Source organism: Gouania willdenowi, chromosome 8, assembly GCF_900634775.1.
Source record: "Gouania willdenowi chromosome 8, fGouWil2.1, whole genome shotgun sequence".
In the NCBI taxonomy this organism is placed as follows: domain Eukaryota; kingdom Metazoa; phylum Chordata; class Actinopteri; order Blenniiformes; family Gobiesocidae; genus Gouania; species Gouania willdenowi.
This window is the reverse complement of record NC_041051.1, coordinates 28,146,073-28,163,867: the sequence shown is the minus strand read 5'-3', so window position 1 is coordinate 28,163,867 and position 17,795 is coordinate 28,146,073. Positions and strand designations below refer to the sequence as shown.

Here is a 17,795-nt window from a genome sequence, read left to right as displayed (position 1 = left end):
TGAGGTTCCAAAGGTACGGAGCCCCTAAAGGGACAGGGGTGACAAAAAAACTTTTGCGAGATTTCGCAATCCTTTGCGAGATCTCGCGATATTTCGTAGCGTTCTTTCCTTCGCCTGAGATGCTGCTGTCGGTAAATACAGCTAAAAGATCATCAACAACCTTTATCCTGCAAATTGAAGCACGTCGTGTTGTCTGTGGATTTCCTGGGTTGCTGGCTGATGTTGGTGATGAAATCCGGTTGCTTGAATCTGAGGCCAAATTGAAACACAGCCCACTGTCCAACTAGAAGAACAAAACAAACACAAAAAAACAGAGTGGTCAATGAATAAAGCAGAGGCCAAAGTATCATAGCTTTTAGCATGTTTGTGCCAAGGTTAAAATAGTTTTGGGTCCAATGTATCTCATAAAAAAACTCAACCAACGCATGTTTTATGAGACCCTGTTACAAACTGCTTTCTATTCCAAATTAGTGATATCATACCCCAATACAAGTTACCCCCCAGAATATCAGAAATGATTGAAGTGATGTGTCATACTGTACCTGGGCTGTTTGCACTGCGTCCTCATGTATGGACTGCTCCTCATCCAGTGTAGGTAGGCCATCAGCTGAAGGCAATAGAAGCTGTATAACCTGCGTAGGTGTTTCACTCACCTCAGCGCCCTGAAGAATACAATAAATGACAGCAGACACATTAACCCTAAAATATATGATGTCATTGCTGACTATTTTTTATAGAAGTCTTTATAAATTACTCTTCTAGATCAGTGTAACTTTGAGTCAAATTCAGGAACACTCCAAATAACGTGTAAAAAGTCCACTTAGGTTTTGAGAAATAAAAAAAGGAAACATCTTACATTGCAGAGACAACAGTATAATAAAATCATTAGCCAGTTAAAGTTGCTGCACAATCCCAGGAATTAGATCAAAAGGACTTGCCTGACTTCCACTTTCACTAAAGATAACAATGGATATTTGTTTTCAATACAAGTTGTTCACGACACACCGCTAAACATTTGAAATGAAAGTCCAAAAAAAAATATTTTCATATAGAAATTTTAGATAAAACATTACCTGTGAGACATCCTCATCTTCCTCAGCATGATTAAATTGTATAACCACCACGTCATCGTCGGGGTCCCATAGAAGTGTATCAGCCTCGTCAAACAAGGGGTCCGGTAAACTGACCTCACTTGTGTTTTGCCTTTGCCCAATGTCACTATATTTAATGTCTGTTGGGGTTGACTGAAAGGGATGTGATGGATCTGGACTTTGTGCCGTCTCACTCTCAGATATTGCCCTTATCCTTTTTGATCTCGGTTGTATCTGAAAACAAGTCAAAGATAAAAAAGTTGTCAGCTGTAACATCAGAACATATGCTCCAAATTTTATATTAAATGCTGTGTAAGAATACATACCAAAACACAAAATCTATTAAAAGGGATGATTGAACATGCAGGTGAATTGGACCATTGTTATAATCCCTATAGTCATATGAGTTGGACTATTCCCTTTATTTATCAGTGCCTGTTAGAGACACACGCTGCTCAGTGAACACAATGGAGATGAAAGAATGCTCCGTTGTTCAAAACTTATCGAATAAATCATCCAACAACTTCAGAACAGTCTTAATGGACAAGTTGTGATCTGCACATTCACCACGCTATGAAACAATAACGAACATTACAAAAAGAGTTGTTTTCATGCCAAATACATAGCCGGAACTACATTCCAGACATAGTGCTGTGATGAGTGGTTTACAACTCATCTTAAGTTCACCTCCACTGTGTTCACTGAGCCACACACGTCTGTCTCATGGCTCTAAAAACAAAAGGCACTGACAATTACATGGAATGTACCTACTCATATGACTTTAGGGATTACAGAAATAGAAATTTTCATAAACCTGGGTGCTTCCATCAGTGTCAGATGAATGTGAACGATCCTGCAGTTCTGTGATGGAATCATCTGAGTGAGATCCATCTTCAAGCAGCTCATTTTTCTCAGATGAGGAGTGATCTGTTGAAGCTCCCTCTTTTGTACAAATGTAAAATCTGAGTAGCTTCAGTTTAGTTTGTTCATACATGTGGCCAACAGTGCTATCTAAGGGAATTTTGTTCATTTTAAAATCACAAATGTCAATCGTGAAGTCATCAGCTGGTCCTTTTGTGGACTGCCCATCAGGAAAAAATAGGTCCTTTCCTAATTCCATGATCTGAGCAACAGTTGTTGTTTTTGCCAGTGTAACATGTCTTGTACCTCCACCACTGTTGGTCCGTACTTGACTGTACCCGTTACTGCCATAATTAAGCCACCCAATTTCAACCTTCCTTGAAGTCTTCTCTCCTGCCGAATTTCTTTGTCTGGCCATGGTATTTTGGGGTTCATCTGGGGTACCATTCAGTGATCCTTTTGTCTTTGATTTCATTTTGCGTGTCCCTATTTTAGCTTTTAATCTCTGTAAAAGAGCGTCTTTATTGGTGCTATGGCACTGTGTTTGTTCACAGAAAGATAGGACAGCTCCTCGGTCACCATATGACGTTATGTATTTTGTCATTTGCTCATCAGTCATGATGCGCAACACTGCCTTGTCAACCTGCAAACACGAGAGAGAGAGAACAGTGTCAATGCAGTGTTTCAGTGGCAACCCGCAATTTGACATAGCTGGTCTTAGAGTAAGTACAGTAAAAGTTTGTACATAGAGATGTCAGATAGAAAGCTGTCCAACTTCACACATATCACATAATGTCTATTTCTATTAATCAAAAATCTAGTTAATACATGCAAGTGAAATGCTATTTATTTATTATCTATCTCCTCATCTGAGAAAAATGAGCTGCTGGAAGATGGATCTCACTTAGATGATTCCATCACATACTGTATCTGCAGGATCTTTCACATTCATCTGACAGTGACGGAAGCAGTAACCCTAACCCTAACCCTATGGAAATTTCTATTTCTGTATTTATTCATTCAAATGTATTAACTTATTGACTGTAGTGCAGATTCCTCTTTAACAGTTTTAAAAGCACCCTGAATGATATGTCCACTTTCATTCATTAAATAATTCCATTACTTAAAGTTAATGTACCACTTATTTTGGCAGATGAGGATTCCATGATTCAGCATCAAAAGAAAGAAGAAAAACAACTCCACCCATAACCCAGCTTCTTATGGGCAGGTATAGAATATAACATACACAACCCACTTACTTATATTGAAATTAATACATCATTTAAACGACATTCATCCTTATATTTATTGATTTAAAATTAAGGTTTAATTTGCCAACTTAAATATGAATTCTTCCAATTAGTTTCAAATGGCTTCTACATTTAATCATGTACGTTTCAGAAAGGTATTCATGCTAATAAAGTAAAAGACAGTGCTCTGTCAGAGATCTTATCCACGTGTTATTTTATTGAGTAGTTTTAATCTGATTAATAAAATAATCTGAGAATGATCTTTAACCACTGGCAATGGTTGCTTTGCTAAATTACACTTTATGCAAAGCTCACAAGGTCAAGCTCAACTCTTTAAGCCACCTTTACCTCAAAAGGTGTTGGCTATATTCATTTCTCTAACTTTATCAGAATCAGAATCAGAAATGTTTTATTTGCCATGTACAGTTTTGAGGACAGTACAAGGAATTTGACTTGGTGGTTGGTGCACAAAACAAGCAACAAAAAGAAATAAAAGAAATAAAAACAGAACAACAAAGCACAACCCAGCAACAATAATAATAATAATAATGATAAATATAAAGGATGAGGGATAAATAAAGGATAGATAGAGAATAAAGGATAAATAGGATAAATATAAATATAAATATATATATATACAGTGCAGCAGGTATCAAGCTGGTGGAGGTGGTGATCGGGTGGGGGGGGGGGGGGGGGTTCAGTGGGTGACTTGGGGTGTGTTCATGTGGATGGTGGCAGAGGGAAAGAAGCTGTTTTTGTGTCTGGAGGTTCTGGTCCTGATGGACCGAAACCTCCTACCAGAAGGGAGAGATTGAAACAGTTTATGACCGGGGTGGGAGGGGTCGGCCACAATCTTTCCTGCACGCCTCAAAATCCTGGAGGCGTACAGGTCCTGGAGGGAGGGCAGATTGCAGCCGATGACCTTCTCTGCAGAGTGGATGATACGCTGCAGTCTGGCCTTGTCCTTGGCCGTAGCTGCAGCGTACCAGATGGTGATGGAGGAGCAGAGGATGGACTGGATGATGGAGCTGTAGAAGTTCACCATCATCTTTGTTGGCAGACTGAACTTCTTCAGCTGCCGCAAAAAGTACATCCTCTGCTGAGCTTTTTTGATAAGGGAGCTGATGTTCAGCTCCCACTTGAGGTCCTGAGTGATGATGGTCCCCAGGAAGCAGAAGTACTCTACAGAGCTCACTGTAGAGTCTCCCAGGGTGAGGGGGGTGAGGGGGGCTGGGTTCTTCCTGAAGTCTGCTATCATCTCCACTGTCTTTAAAGCATTGAGCTCCAGGTTGTTCTGGCTGCACCAGGACACCAGCCGGTCTGTCTCCCACCTGTAGTCGGACTCGTCTCCATCAGAGATGAGACCGATGATGGTCGTGTCGTCTGCAAACTTCAGGAGTTTGACCGACTGGTGAGAGGAGGTGCAGCTGTTGGTGTACAGGGAGAAGAGCAGAGGAGAAAGAACACAGCCCTGAGGAGATCCAGTGCTGATGGTCCGGGGAGCAGAGATGGTTTTTCCCAGCTTCACGTGCTGCTTCCTGTCAGACAGGAAGTCTGTGATCCACCTGCAGGTGGAGTCTGGCACGTTCAGCTGGGAAAGCTTGTCCTGAAGGAGAGCTGGGATTATTGTATTAAAAGCAGAGCTGAAGTCCACAAACAGGATCCTGGCGTAGGAGCCTGGGGAGTCCAGGTGCTGGAGGATGAAGTGGAGAGCCAGGTTTACAGCATCGTCTACTGACCTGTTGGATCTATAGGCAAACTGCAGGGGGTCCAGGTGGGGGTCGGTGATGTCCTTGATGTGGGAGAGCATGAGGCGTTCAAAGGACTTCATGACCACAGATGTCAGAGCGATGGGTCTGTAGTCATTAAGTCCTGTGATCCTCAGCTTTTTAGGGACAGGAACGATGGTGGAGACCTTAAAACAGGCTGGTACGGTGCATGTCTCCAGTGAGGTGTTAAAAAAAAGGTGTTATACTATGATAAATAACTGGCAAGGAGCGTTAACCAGCTGGTCACGATGATACACTTTCCTGATTTACCCGAATTTACCAGACCGGACCGGCCTTAATAGTCTACAGTCGCTAAGCACAACCAGCCATGGCGTCCAAAGTTACCATGGCAACAAGTTTTTGTTCTTTGTTCAAGTTTAATCATATCATGTCATGACTGCCATTAGGCTGTCAAGGGTGCCTTCCCTATATTAAAACGAAACAATGATGCATTTCTACAAACGTTACTTATATTAGCTTACGATAGCATAGCATTAACGCTAACTTTGTTAGCCACGAATGCGAGTGTGTTAAGTTATAGAATGAATTGTATGCTCACCTTGTCTCTCTTCATTCGTGTTATGTCCTCTCTTGGAACCTCTCTACAAACTAAGAACCGCTCCAAATCGTCTTCCATGATCAGTCCCACATTCGTATTATGCTCCCATATGCTCCTCCATTGTCGTGTGTCTGTTTTACTTCCGGTTCACTGGCTCACGAAATAACATTGCGAGATCTCGCAAAGTATTGCGAGATCTCGCAAAAGGTATTGCGAGATCTCCCAAAAGTATCGCGAGATCTCCCAAAAGTATCGCGAGATCTCCCAAAAGTATCGCGAGATCTCGCAAAAGTATCGCGAGATCTCGCAAACGTTTTTTTGTCACCCCTGTCCCTTAAGGGGCTCCGTACAAAGGAGTTCTCACAATGGATTTTAAAAATACATCATGTTCTGATTGTGGGGCTGAACTAAAAAACTGGACTCTGGGAGACGGTCACCAGTTAACATGGTCACCACTTAAACTGTAACACCAGAAAAGTATAGCTGGGGAAAAAAACTAAAAAAACAAACAGTTCTTACACTTAAAGGGTTAGTTTGTACTGTATAGTGGAAAATCTCATAATCTCATTGCAAACCAATATCAAACTCAAGGCTCGGGGCCGAATCCGGCATCAAATTTGGCCCGCTCGAGAAAGTAAAAATGATAGAAAAAAGATGAAACATTTTATAAATTACCAACTAATTCAGTTGTAGATATATCAGCCTCTACAAATACAAAAAAATCAATTAAAATCTAAAATATTTGTTTTAGTTTTCCAGTTCTTATATCACATGATGGCAGTCATTTTCAATCTGACATTGTTGGAAGAACTCTCAATCTTTCACAAGTCTTTATTAATTCTTAATTATTCCACAAAAATTTACCCAAATTCACAAAATCGGGGAAATTTAAGTGAAGTTCTTGCAGGGACTGATACTCATACTTTATCATTTATATATCATTTATGTGTGGAGGTCCAAACCAGGGCACATTAATGATAAATTTGCTCTTTTTCTTACAAAAAATCCTGGGTCCACTTGAGCTCACACTGGTCCGTATGTGGACGTTGAACTAAAATGAGTTTGACACCCCTAGATATTGCTCTGTTTCAGCACCTCTTCATTTATTTGGTTTGTCACCCTGACATGTGTAAAACAGTTGCTGAATTCCATTTCCCTCCTTGTTTGTGCATCTGCTGTGTAAAATCGGATCTTCTCTGTGTTGTGAACTGCAGTGAGATCTCTGTGGACAAGCTGAATCTAGACGGCGACACTGCTCTCAAGTCAGACGTGAGGAGAGATGTGGTGGACGCAGCCGCTGCCTCTGTGAGTTCCAGACACACTTTCTGATGAGAGGGCGAGACGTGGATCACTAAACTATCCCCTTACATCTCTGTCTGCAGCTTCTGTCTCAGAATCAGAGCTGTAGCGACACACATACAGTATCGCCTGAAAATATAAGATCCAAAATGTATTCTCTGAAAAATCTCTTTTTTTTTTGGTAAAATTACCAAAAAAAGGCTTAAATTATTCCAAATATGATGTTTTTGTTTACTGTATATACATTAGAACATGTACGTTAAAAACCTGCCTTTTGTTAGGAGAAATGGAGCCACGCGTTGTTGTTGTTTGGGATTTTTGAATTGAATCTGCTATCAGGGTTGGAGTCAATTACATTTTTCAGTTACAATTATGTTTTAATTATCCATGTTCAATTACAACTGAATTACAATTAAAATGACATGCATTTTTTCCCCCAAATTACAATTATTTTTTGCCCCTGACAGTGAATTACAATTACTTTTTATATTACTAAAGCTCAAATTTGATTTTTTGATTAATCACAATTGCTGAGCCTTTAATAAATAAGCCCATAAAACGTGACCTTCCTCTTATGTTAGCTTTCTGTTAGCATCTCTTATGGCTCAGTTTTGACCCATAAAATATAAAATACACTAAAAAATATCATCTATCATCTAATTTGTTTCTCATGTCTTGGTTTTCTTGTTAGGCATCATTATCCATGAAAATATTAGTATTCATATTTTTGGCGTGGGCATGTGACCCTTTTTTCTGTCATTTTTCTGTTGACCCTCCATTTCAATAATTGGCTGTTTTTATATCATTTCCATGCCAATTACAAATGTAATTATATGAACTCAAATGCAATTCAGTGATTATTACAGCAGCAACAGCTTTTTAAAATTACAATTATGCCATAATTGTAATTCATTATCGCTTATATGATCACAATTGCAATTGTCCTCAACCCTGGCTTCTATGTTTAGCCACTTTTCAGACCCTACTGGCCACTACTTATCAAAAAAAAAAAAAAAAAAAAAAGCAAATAGTGACAAAATTGGCTCGTTTTACTATAGCGTAGTTTAATAATTACCAACAAATCATTCATTCTTCATCTGATCATCAGTGAGAGCAGCAGCGTACAGTCACAGAAACATCATTTGGGGACACAATGTTCCCAAATGACTAATATGTTACTGCCTCACAGATACCCCCCCCTTTGTAACAGATGGCGTGTTCAGTGAGGTTGAGGTATTATGAGATTAATTACTCTGACGGCCAAAAATCAATGAGGGAGGAGCAGAGCCCTCGTTCCCCTCCTGTGTGTCCTCACCTGACGCTGCTCCTCTATTGCTTTCCTTTCTTTTTATTTATTTATTTATTTTTTTTTTTAACAATTTTGTTTATTAGAATTTTGTACACAGAATAGAAACAGGATCACACTCCTCGTGAATGACAATATTATCAGTGTCAGAATCAGAAACATCTTTACACACACAAGGAATTGTGTATTTAATGTGTAAACATTAAATAATAACGATCAACTAAAAAATATAAACAGTAATTAAACACTAATATGTACCAGATTGAATAGGATAATATAATAGGATAGTAGTGCAGTGGTGAGTAGTGCAAAAAGGATGATGAAGTAAACACTTTTTCCCAGTATTTACAGTGAAGAGTGTACGTAGATGATCATTTAAATTAAATAATATACATATTTGTACATTAACAGTGACAGTTCAGCTCCAGGGTTATTTCACAGCAGCAGGTCTGACACTCTTTGACTGTTTGATCAGCGTGACATCCTGGGGGAAGACACGTGTCAGATTAATCACAGTCCGTGAAGCAGGGTAAAAAAAAGAAAAAGAAATGAAAAAGAAATAGAGGACAGAGCATGACATTATTCAAGAACAACGGCTCCACACCTATTTGAATTTACAAGAGAAACTCCTCAATGTGTATCGAATCTTTTCGAGTTTTAAGTTAAAAATGTATTTTATCCAGAAGGTGTGAGGGAGGAGGGGGGGGGGGGGGGGGCAGACTTCCATCTCATCACAATGAGGCGTTGAGCGCGTAAAGTGACAAAGGCAACAACATGGGATAGTGGTTTAGTTAAAGGCACCAGAGAGATGCAGAACAAGGCTGTATTTATTTTATTTTTGTCTCCCCACAGGAACAAACGCCCGTCATTGAGCCGCCGTCTGTGCCAGACGCTCCTGCCAACGAGCGGCCGCCAAAATCACTGTCCAGCAACTTACTGCAAAGGTGCCACCGCGTCGTCATTGCACTCCGACTGTTTTTTAAAAAAATATATATATATATATTATTCTTTATTTATGAAAGGTTCAAGGGCGTTTTGCACATTAACACCCATGTTTACATTTATTACAAATGAACCACCTTTTATTGTCATTGCACAACAACATTGCACATGCCCCTCCCAACATTCATCTACACTTCAAATATTCAAGCCAAACAGACACAATCATCATAAAAAACAGCATAAGGTATGGTAAAAGTCTGTTGGAGTATAAAAAATTAATCAGTATAACAGTGCATGGGTGTAAATTATTTAACAAGAGACAATATTTCATTGTCTATGGTGTATGTTTATTATCTATTATATAATTTAAATTTATATTTAAAATACTTTTCTTTTAGTTTGTTCCTTTACATTACTTTTTTCATTTTTGAGTCTTTTACTTTAATAACTATTTACCACCATAAACCGAGGAGTGTGTGCACATGTAATTTACAAATAGAGACAATTCGGCAACAAATAATTTTCCAATTTTTGTCCAAAATATCTTACGTCATTTGACCAAAGTTGGCTAAACCTTTCTGTTTTTTTTCCATGATATAAATATCATACATTTTTTTTCTCCCACTCTTCAACTGTCAGTTCAGTAGTCAGGGTTATGGTCAGTTACATTTTTCAATTTCAATTATGTTTTCAATGGTCCATGTTCAATTACAGCTCAATTACGATTACATTAACTGGCATTTTTTTTTTCCAATTAAAATTACATTAATTATTTTTCCCTTGAAAGTGAATTACAATCATGTTCTCAATTTCTTCTCAATTGACTTTCATTTTATTTTTTTTACGCTTTATTTATGCAGGGGTAACCTGGGTGGAAAACCCTTTAATATTAATTAATTTATTAATTTCCCATCCTTTCTATAAAATACTACATATTTACGTATTATGTCATTACGTCACGCCGTTACGTCCAACTCACTGTATAAACACAGCTGTGGCTGAATGCCGGTAGGAGTGAGAGGGTCACACGACGGAGATGTTTGCTGCAGGTACGTTGTGGTGTTGTTTATATAGTGAACGTCTTGAAACTAAATAATATCAAACAAAACAGCAGGGTATTATAATTACATAGATTCCCATTCACGTTTTATAGATTGTCCATTTCTTCCATTTCTGATCAAAATTAGCAGAGTTCAGTTTTATGTAGATAGATTTCTTCCATTATCTCTTCCCATTGTGACAAAGTTAAAGTGAGGCTCTTCAGCCAGTTTCTTGTAATGGTTTTTTTTGCTGGACATCAACATGACTTTGTAGTGGTACAAATGATAGTTAACTAATAATTGCCTTTTTAAGTGAAATTGGCATGGAAATTATATAAAAACTGTCAATTATTGACATCGAGGGGTAAACTGACAGAAAAAACATTACTACCAATATTTTCATTGATTAGGAAGCCTGAGAAGGTAACTAATATTAGATATTAGATGATTTTTTTAGTGTCTGGTTCTGGTCTTTCTACCTGCCGATATCCAGCTGCAGAACCTGAGTGTGGAGAAGCTGAGCGTGGAGGTTCTGCAGCTGTTAAATAGATACTTGTTGAAGTGCCCTGACTCCTTCTTTGAATGTTTGAAAATTCAAAGGTATTTCCAGATTAAATATGTTCTCTATCTTTTTGTGAAGCACTGACCAAAACATTTTAATTAGTGGGCATTCCCCCCCAAACTATATGGTGATGATTAGCGTCCTGACTCCCACACTGTCTCCGACTGTTTTTATCTCACACATGACGAACCCATCCTGTGGCAATATGGCCGTCACAGTGTGACGCCAGGATCAACACACGCCCACACACGCAATACGCTCCAAACTCTGATCTTAAAACACTCGCTGCTTTTGCTTTGAATTCAGTTATAGTGTTTTAATAATATTTTTATTTCACATTATCGACACGGTCAGATGTTATTAGTGGCACACATGGTTAATGTGGTTAATTGAGTTTATTATTCAAGTCAAGTCCATTTTATTTTATTTTAAAACAGCGGACGTTGACCAAAGTGCTGTACAGAGGTTCTAAAAGTTTAACCAAGAAAAAGAAAATTAGATTGAATTAATAAAAAAAAATACAAAACCAATAATGCCAGTTCTCAAACGCGCTTTTAAATTATTGTTTTTAAGATTATTGTTGCATATTGTGTATGTTTTGGCTGTAGAAGTGCACTAAAATCACACAAGATTACATAACACAATATTTTATGCCAGATTCTACATGTCCATCAGTTTTTGCTACACTTGCTATATACATACACACTGTACATCCCCCTAAATTACATTGGATACTACTGGTACTCGGTTACAAAGTTACAAAAAAAAGCTAGAGTTTGTGTGATGATCCCCTGTCAGAAATATGAACTTTATTTGAGATTTAAATGCCTACAACTGTATGATTTCTACACTAATTTACATCATTAGTACTTATATTTTAATTTAAATAATGTTTCCAAGGAAACCGTGCAAAGGGATCGAGTTGAAAACTTTAGAAGTTTATAAAACCAGCTCATTACATTGCATTACATTACATTACATTGTTTTTTTTGTTTTTTTAATTGGTTTGCATGTAATTAATCTTTAGTTTCCAACTCTCTGTCAGAGCGAATAGAGGCCCTCTGTGTCTGCAGGACTTCACCCTGGTAGCAGTGCTTGGTCGAGGCCACTTTGGAAAGGTAATCATATTCCTCATTTTGTTTTTTTCCTGCAGGAATACTCAACCTGTGGTTCATGAACTGGTACGAGTCAGTGGAACCATTTGCAGGGTTCCCGCAGATCCTTAAAAAGTCTTAAAAGGGATTAAATTCATGAATTTAAATCTAAGGCCTTAATTATCATTAAAATGTCCTAAATCAATGTTTCAAAAGTCTTAAATTTTAACACATAATATGTATGATTCTATGATTGTAATTAGTCTCACATTTAAAAATAAATGGTAACATTAAAAATTGCCTATTTAACAAAGATTTTTCTTAATGGCTTTTGTTTTTTGTATTTTTGTAGTTGTTTTATTTATTTCTGGCATTTTTTTTAGTCATCTTGTGTTTTTGGAGTGATTGTGATTAATTTTGTCTGTTTTTTTTTTGTTGTTTATTTTACTGTCATCTTGTGTATTTTTGTGTGTTTCCTTTGGGGGGGCTGCCCACTAGACACTAACCCTATGTAATTGATGTGGTGTTTTTCCCCCAGTTATGTTTTCTGTGAAGTTGGTCTTAAATTTAATTTCAAATGGCAATAAAAAAGTATTTAAAAAGTCACACTTAATTTGACTAAAGCTGTAGGGACCCTGATTCGGTACTGGACTGCAAAGAAAGATTAAGCTTAAAAAATGCTTTAGTACAGTAAAATAACATATTTGTCTAAAAATCTATCGTTTTAAAGTTTCCACGGGCTAAATTAAAGACCGTCTCTCCTCAGGTGTTGCTGTCGGAGTACAAAAGGACGAGTCGCTTGTACGCTATCAAGGCCCTGAAGAAAGGAGACATCGTCACACGGGACGAAGTGGAAAGGTAACGTCGCGTTACGGTGTTGCACAGAAATCTGTGACCCGTCAGATTCTGTGACCACAGGGGAAACGGAGCAGAAAGCTACGGAAGAATATTAGGGCCACAGAAGAAAAAAAGAAAAAATTGGAGGCAAAAAATAAAAACCTCATGTACTTCTGAAAAAAGGTAGAAAATCAAAGTTGAGATTTTTTTTTCGGAGGTAAATTAAAAAATAGAAAAAAAATAAATTAAAAAAAAGTCGAAAATCAATGTCAAGATTTTTGAGATTGAAGAAAAAAAATAATTGAAATTAAAAAAAAAAAAAAAAATCATGCACTTGAAGAAAAAAGTGGAAAATCAATGTCAACTTTTTTTTTCATTATGCTGACTGCTTGTACAAAATGCCTGGCAGGCGGTTTGAGGAACTGGTTAAATTATACTTTAGAATTGGCTTTAGTAACTAATAACACTTAGGATTGGAAACGCATATAAATTCACTTTGCATAACTTAAGAAACTTACTTACAGCATTGTGGCTCTACATTCTCCCTGGGAAAAAATGTCAACATTGATTCTCGACTTTTTTCAAAGTGCATGACGAATCTCAAAAATCTTGACATTGATTTTCGACTTTTTTTTATTTTTGGTGTAAAGTTGTACTGCACCCTGTGAGTGAGATTTGATCAAATACGTGGAATGCAACACTTTTCTTTTCACTTGAATTCACTGTATAATAGATTAAAATCACAACAGTTTTCCCCCAGAAAAACATTTAAATAAAATAAAATTATTTTGTTTTTCAAATTAAAACACACAATCTTGAACAACTGTGTTCTATACTTTAACTTTGTCAAATATAAATCTAGTCACAACTATTACAACACCTACTACTACTACTACTAATACTAATAATAATACTAATAGTAAAATGCAATTAAAAAAATATCTGAGCTGGAAGAACTTATCCCTAATCCTCTGTATTTGTAATATATATTATAACAAACATGATCAAAAAGTAATTCTATAAAAAAATGTTTTTTTTTTTCAGTTCAATTAATATCCAGTGTCCTGTATCATTGGTGCAAAGCAAAATTTACCACATATTTAAACTTCTTACCTTATATTTAAGTGACAATTTATTTTAATTTTATTAGATTTTTAAATCTAAGGAAGTCTGGGCCTCCCTACTGAGGATGCTGCCGACCCGGAAACGGCTAAGCGGGAGAAGATGGATGGATGGATGGATAGATTTTTAAATGTATTACCTTGTTTTTAAGTGGCAATGTTTATTTTTATTTGATTCTTAATGCAATGAATTAAAGCAAAAGGAAGATTCTATTACACCAGCATTTTTCAACCTTGGGGTCGGGACCCCATGTGGGTCGCCTGGAATGTCTAGTAATTGATAAAAATAAAAAAAAGACATTACTGGTTAGAAATACACTTTTTTCAAATTAAAACGCAATCTTAAAGAGCATTCTATACTTTCTTCTTTACTTTCTATACTGTGTCAAATATAAATCTATCAATCAATCAATCAATCAATCAATCTTTATTTGTATAGCGCCAAATCATAACCAATGGTATCTCAAGGCACTTTACAGTAGAGCAGTCTTAAGGACGGACTCTTCATTTTGTGGATACACACATATGCATATATACGTATATACACATACATATGTATCCCACACCCAACAGTATCTAGTTAATAATAATAATAATAATAATAATAATAATAATAATTCTCCCTTTAATAAAGTGTTTATTTCCCTTCTTTAGGGAAGGCTGACAATTATGCAATAAAATAAATTCATTTATTTAATTTAAATAAACATGCATTACTGTCATGTTGAACTTCGACAGCATGTGTAGACAACGTAAAATAAATTAAAAAATGATAAAAAATATCTGAGCTGGCACAACTTGTCCCTAATCCTGGCTACTCTGCATTTATAATATAGTGTAACAAACATGATCAAAAAGTAATTCTAGAAAAAAAATATCTTTAGGGTGGCAAGGAAATTCTTGATATCAAAATGGGGTCACGATCCAAAAAAGGGTTGGGAACCACTGTATTACACACTGGTAATTGTAACTGGAATGGTATTATAGTGCTTGTTTTCAGCCACTTTCCTACTGACACAGTGAACTCTCCCCCCCCTCCCTCCCGGTGGTCACAGAATCTTCCAGCCCACAGGTTTCACAGCTTGTTTGCAGCTGAGTCACATGGTCCTCTGTTTGTCTCCAGTCTCATGTGTGAGAAGAGGATCTTTGAGACTGTCAGCAGCTCCCATCATCCCTTCCTGGTCAACCTGTTTGCATGTTTCCAGACCGTGGAACACGTGTGTTTTGTCATGGAGTACACGGCAGGAGGAGACCTCATGATGCACATACATGCAGACGTGTTCTCCGAGCCCCGTGCTGTGTGAGTTTTTGTCTCAGTATGTAGCAGTGGACCGTTGGCCCACATGTTCACCTGCATCGTTTCTCCATCAGGTTCTACTCCGCCTGCGTGGTGCTCGGCCTGCAGTTCCTCCACCAACACAAGATTGTGTATCGGTGAGTTCTAGGATTTCAATCATTTTTTTTTTTTTTTTTAGAACAAATGCTTTGTTTTTGTATTTTTGTACTCTAATTCTGTGTGGTCCTAAAGTAAACACACAAAACAAATCCAAAAACATAGAAATGGCAGAAAAATACACAAAAATCCAAAAAAAACACACAAAAATTCAAAAAACACACAAATAATAAACAAAACAACACAGAAAAATAAAGAAAAACTCAAAAAATACACATAATAGAAACAAATTGATGCACAAAATGACAGAAAAATACAGAAAAATTGACAAAATTGCAAAGAAACATAAACATTTATTTTAAGAAAAATTACAACAAAACACAAATGGCTCCAATAACACCCAAAACTACAATTGAAATACACAAAATGACTCAAAAGACACACAAAGCAAGAACAAAAGGAAAAGGGGAAAAAAAATACAAAGCAAACACAAAAACAGCTCTGGGATTTCCCTAATTTTTTTTTTAGAACAAATTGCTTTGTTACTGTATTTTTGTACTCTGATTCTGTGTGACCCTAAAGTTAACACGCAAAACAAATCCAAAAACATACAAATGTCAGAAAAATACACAGAATATAAGCAAAACAAGGCACAAAATAACAGAAAAACACACAAAACTCCAAAAATACACAAAATGGAAAGAAATATACAAAATGTGTTTTAAGAAAACCCTCACAAATTAACAACAAAACACAATTGGCTCCAAAAACACCCAAAACAACAATATAAGTACACAAAATGACTCTAAAAACACACAAAATAAAAACAAAAATAAAAGTAAAAAAATACAACACAAATACAAAAACACAGAAACCATTTTTTTCCTATGTTAATGCTCTGATTGGTCAGTATTCTGAATGCTGACATGAATGTTAATAATGTGGCCCTCTTGTTCCTACTGTCATAAAAGTTACCCATCTCTGGAAATGTTTTGGACTCCTAAAATAAATTCCAAGCATTATATTCCAAGCATGGTTATTTTGTGCAGGAACAATGTCTTCAAGTAAATGCTATGTAAATAAAAATGTTTTCATAGCATTATTAGCATGCCTGAACTAGCATCAGTCAATCAGTCGTAGTTTAGAATCAGTTTCTCTGTAAAGACGTGAGTTTGAAGGATCAAACACAGATTGAGGTGATTTCTGTTCAGGGATCTGAAACTGGACAACCTGCTCCTGGACACGCAGGGCTTTGTGAAAATAGCCGACTTTGGACTCTGTAAAGAAGGCAAGCGTTTGTTCCTGACCCTCACGCACACATTCATGGTCGTTTCCTGTCTTAACGTTTAATCTGCGTGTGGTGACCCAGGGATGGGATTTGGAGACAGAACCAGTACGTTCTGTGGGACTCCTGAGTTTCTGGCCCCCGAGGTGCTGACAGACACTTCGTACACCAGAGCCGTGGACTGGTGGGGACTGGGAGTGCTGGTCTATGAGATGCTGGTTGGAGAGGTAAGAGTAGGGCTGTGCCTAGTGCAGAAAATGTTATATCACGATATAGGTAGATTTATATAGTAATATATAGTATTTCTTCCATAAATGTGCATGAAATGAATGGAAAGATGCTATTCATTACATATAACAATAAAATAATAAATGGTACTTTTTCTTTAAGAATCTTCTCAATGAAGGAATATTTGTGACTTTTGCTACATGTACTGTTGTCACATGTTGTGATTTGTAAATTCATATGGAGAAACTCCACCAGGGGGCGAAAAAAATGGCCACTGCTATCATTTTAAACCGTACCTGTAGTGAATTTTACTCCATCAAAGATCATATATGATAGTAGAGGTTTGGTTAGGTTATACTCTTTAAAAGTCCTTCTAGAGCAGCAGGAGATAAATGAACATTTCTATTTGTGAGACACATTTGTAGATATTTTGCTTGGAAGACTCATATTGGCTGTAGTGTATGTATGTGTTTTCAACAGCTATTTTTAAAAAACTAAGTTTGGTTGGTTTAATTCTAAAAAAGACAGTTGGTCGAGATTTTAATAAATTACAATTAAATATAGTATTTTACTGAAAACAATTATTAATATGTGGTGATTTTTTCAAAGAATAGTCTAAAAAAAAAACTAGGAGCATTTCCCAATAATTTCTTAATTAATTCAATCTTTCCGAGTACCCACTGCAATGTGCTCCTGTGCCCCTAGGGGTACATGTACCCCTGTTTGGCAACCACTGGGTAAGAAGAAACAGCTGATTATTAATGTTGTTCTGTGTGTATGTTTCAGTCTCCGTTTCCAGGCGATGATGAGGAGGAAGTGTTCGACAGCATTGTGAATGACGAGGTTCGCTACCCGCGGTTCCTCTCCACCGAGGCCATCGGCATCATGAGGCGGGTCAGGCCGACGCCCCCTACTGCTTCTAAATACGCTCCATTTTGTTTCTGGGAGGTAAAACAATGCTAACGCGTGTTTGTTTGTTTGTCAGCTGTTGAGGAGAAACCCAGAGAGACGTCTGGGTTCTGGTGAGAAGGATGCGGAGGACGTGAGGAAGCAGCCGTTCTTCAGGGTGAGCGAGTCCATGTTCCTGCTAACCCACATTTTTGACCGCATCCGAATCTGGTTCCAGCACAGCTGTGTACGATAAGATAAGCCCGTGCA

At 37.2% G+C, this 17,795-nt stretch overlaps 1 protein-coding gene and 1 long non-coding RNA gene across 5 annotated transcripts in view; one reads left to right on the top strand and one right to left on the bottom strand.

The window, feature by feature from the left end:
* Positions 1 to 17,795, top strand: part of pkn1b (protein kinase N1b) — a 63,928-nt gene that overhangs the window by 41,981 nt on the left and 4,152 nt on the right. For all 4 annotated transcript variants that reach the window (XR_003674605.1, XR_003674606.1, XR_003674604.1 and 1 more), the window contains exons 12-21: positions 6,745 to 6,835; positions 8,988 to 9,079; positions 11,725 to 11,797; positions 12,540 to 12,631; positions 14,855 to 15,031; positions 15,103 to 15,165; positions 16,336 to 16,412; positions 16,494 to 16,636; positions 17,424 to 17,531; positions 17,623 to 17,703. Coding sequence is in view for 1 of the 4 variants with exons in the window: in XM_028454651.1 (XP_028310452.1) it covers positions 6,745 to 6,835; positions 8,988 to 9,079; positions 11,725 to 11,797; positions 12,540 to 12,631; positions 14,855 to 15,031; positions 15,103 to 15,165; positions 16,336 to 16,412; positions 16,494 to 16,636; positions 17,424 to 17,531; positions 17,623 to 17,703 (997 nt within the window). In the remaining 3 variants the exon portion in view is untranslated. The remainder of the gene's footprint in view (positions 1 to 6,744; positions 6,836 to 8,987; positions 9,080 to 11,724; positions 11,798 to 12,539; positions 12,632 to 14,854; positions 15,032 to 15,102; positions 15,166 to 16,335; positions 16,413 to 16,493; positions 16,637 to 17,423; positions 17,532 to 17,622; positions 17,704 to 17,795) is intronic.
* Positions 127 to 1,152, bottom strand: LOC114468032 (uncharacterized). The gene is made up of 3 exons (XR_003674607.1): positions 1,074 to 1,152; positions 543 to 662; positions 127 to 283 (listed from the first exon to the last, which is right to left on the bottom strand). It is a non-coding gene; the product is annotated as an uncharacterized LOC114468032 (long non-coding RNA).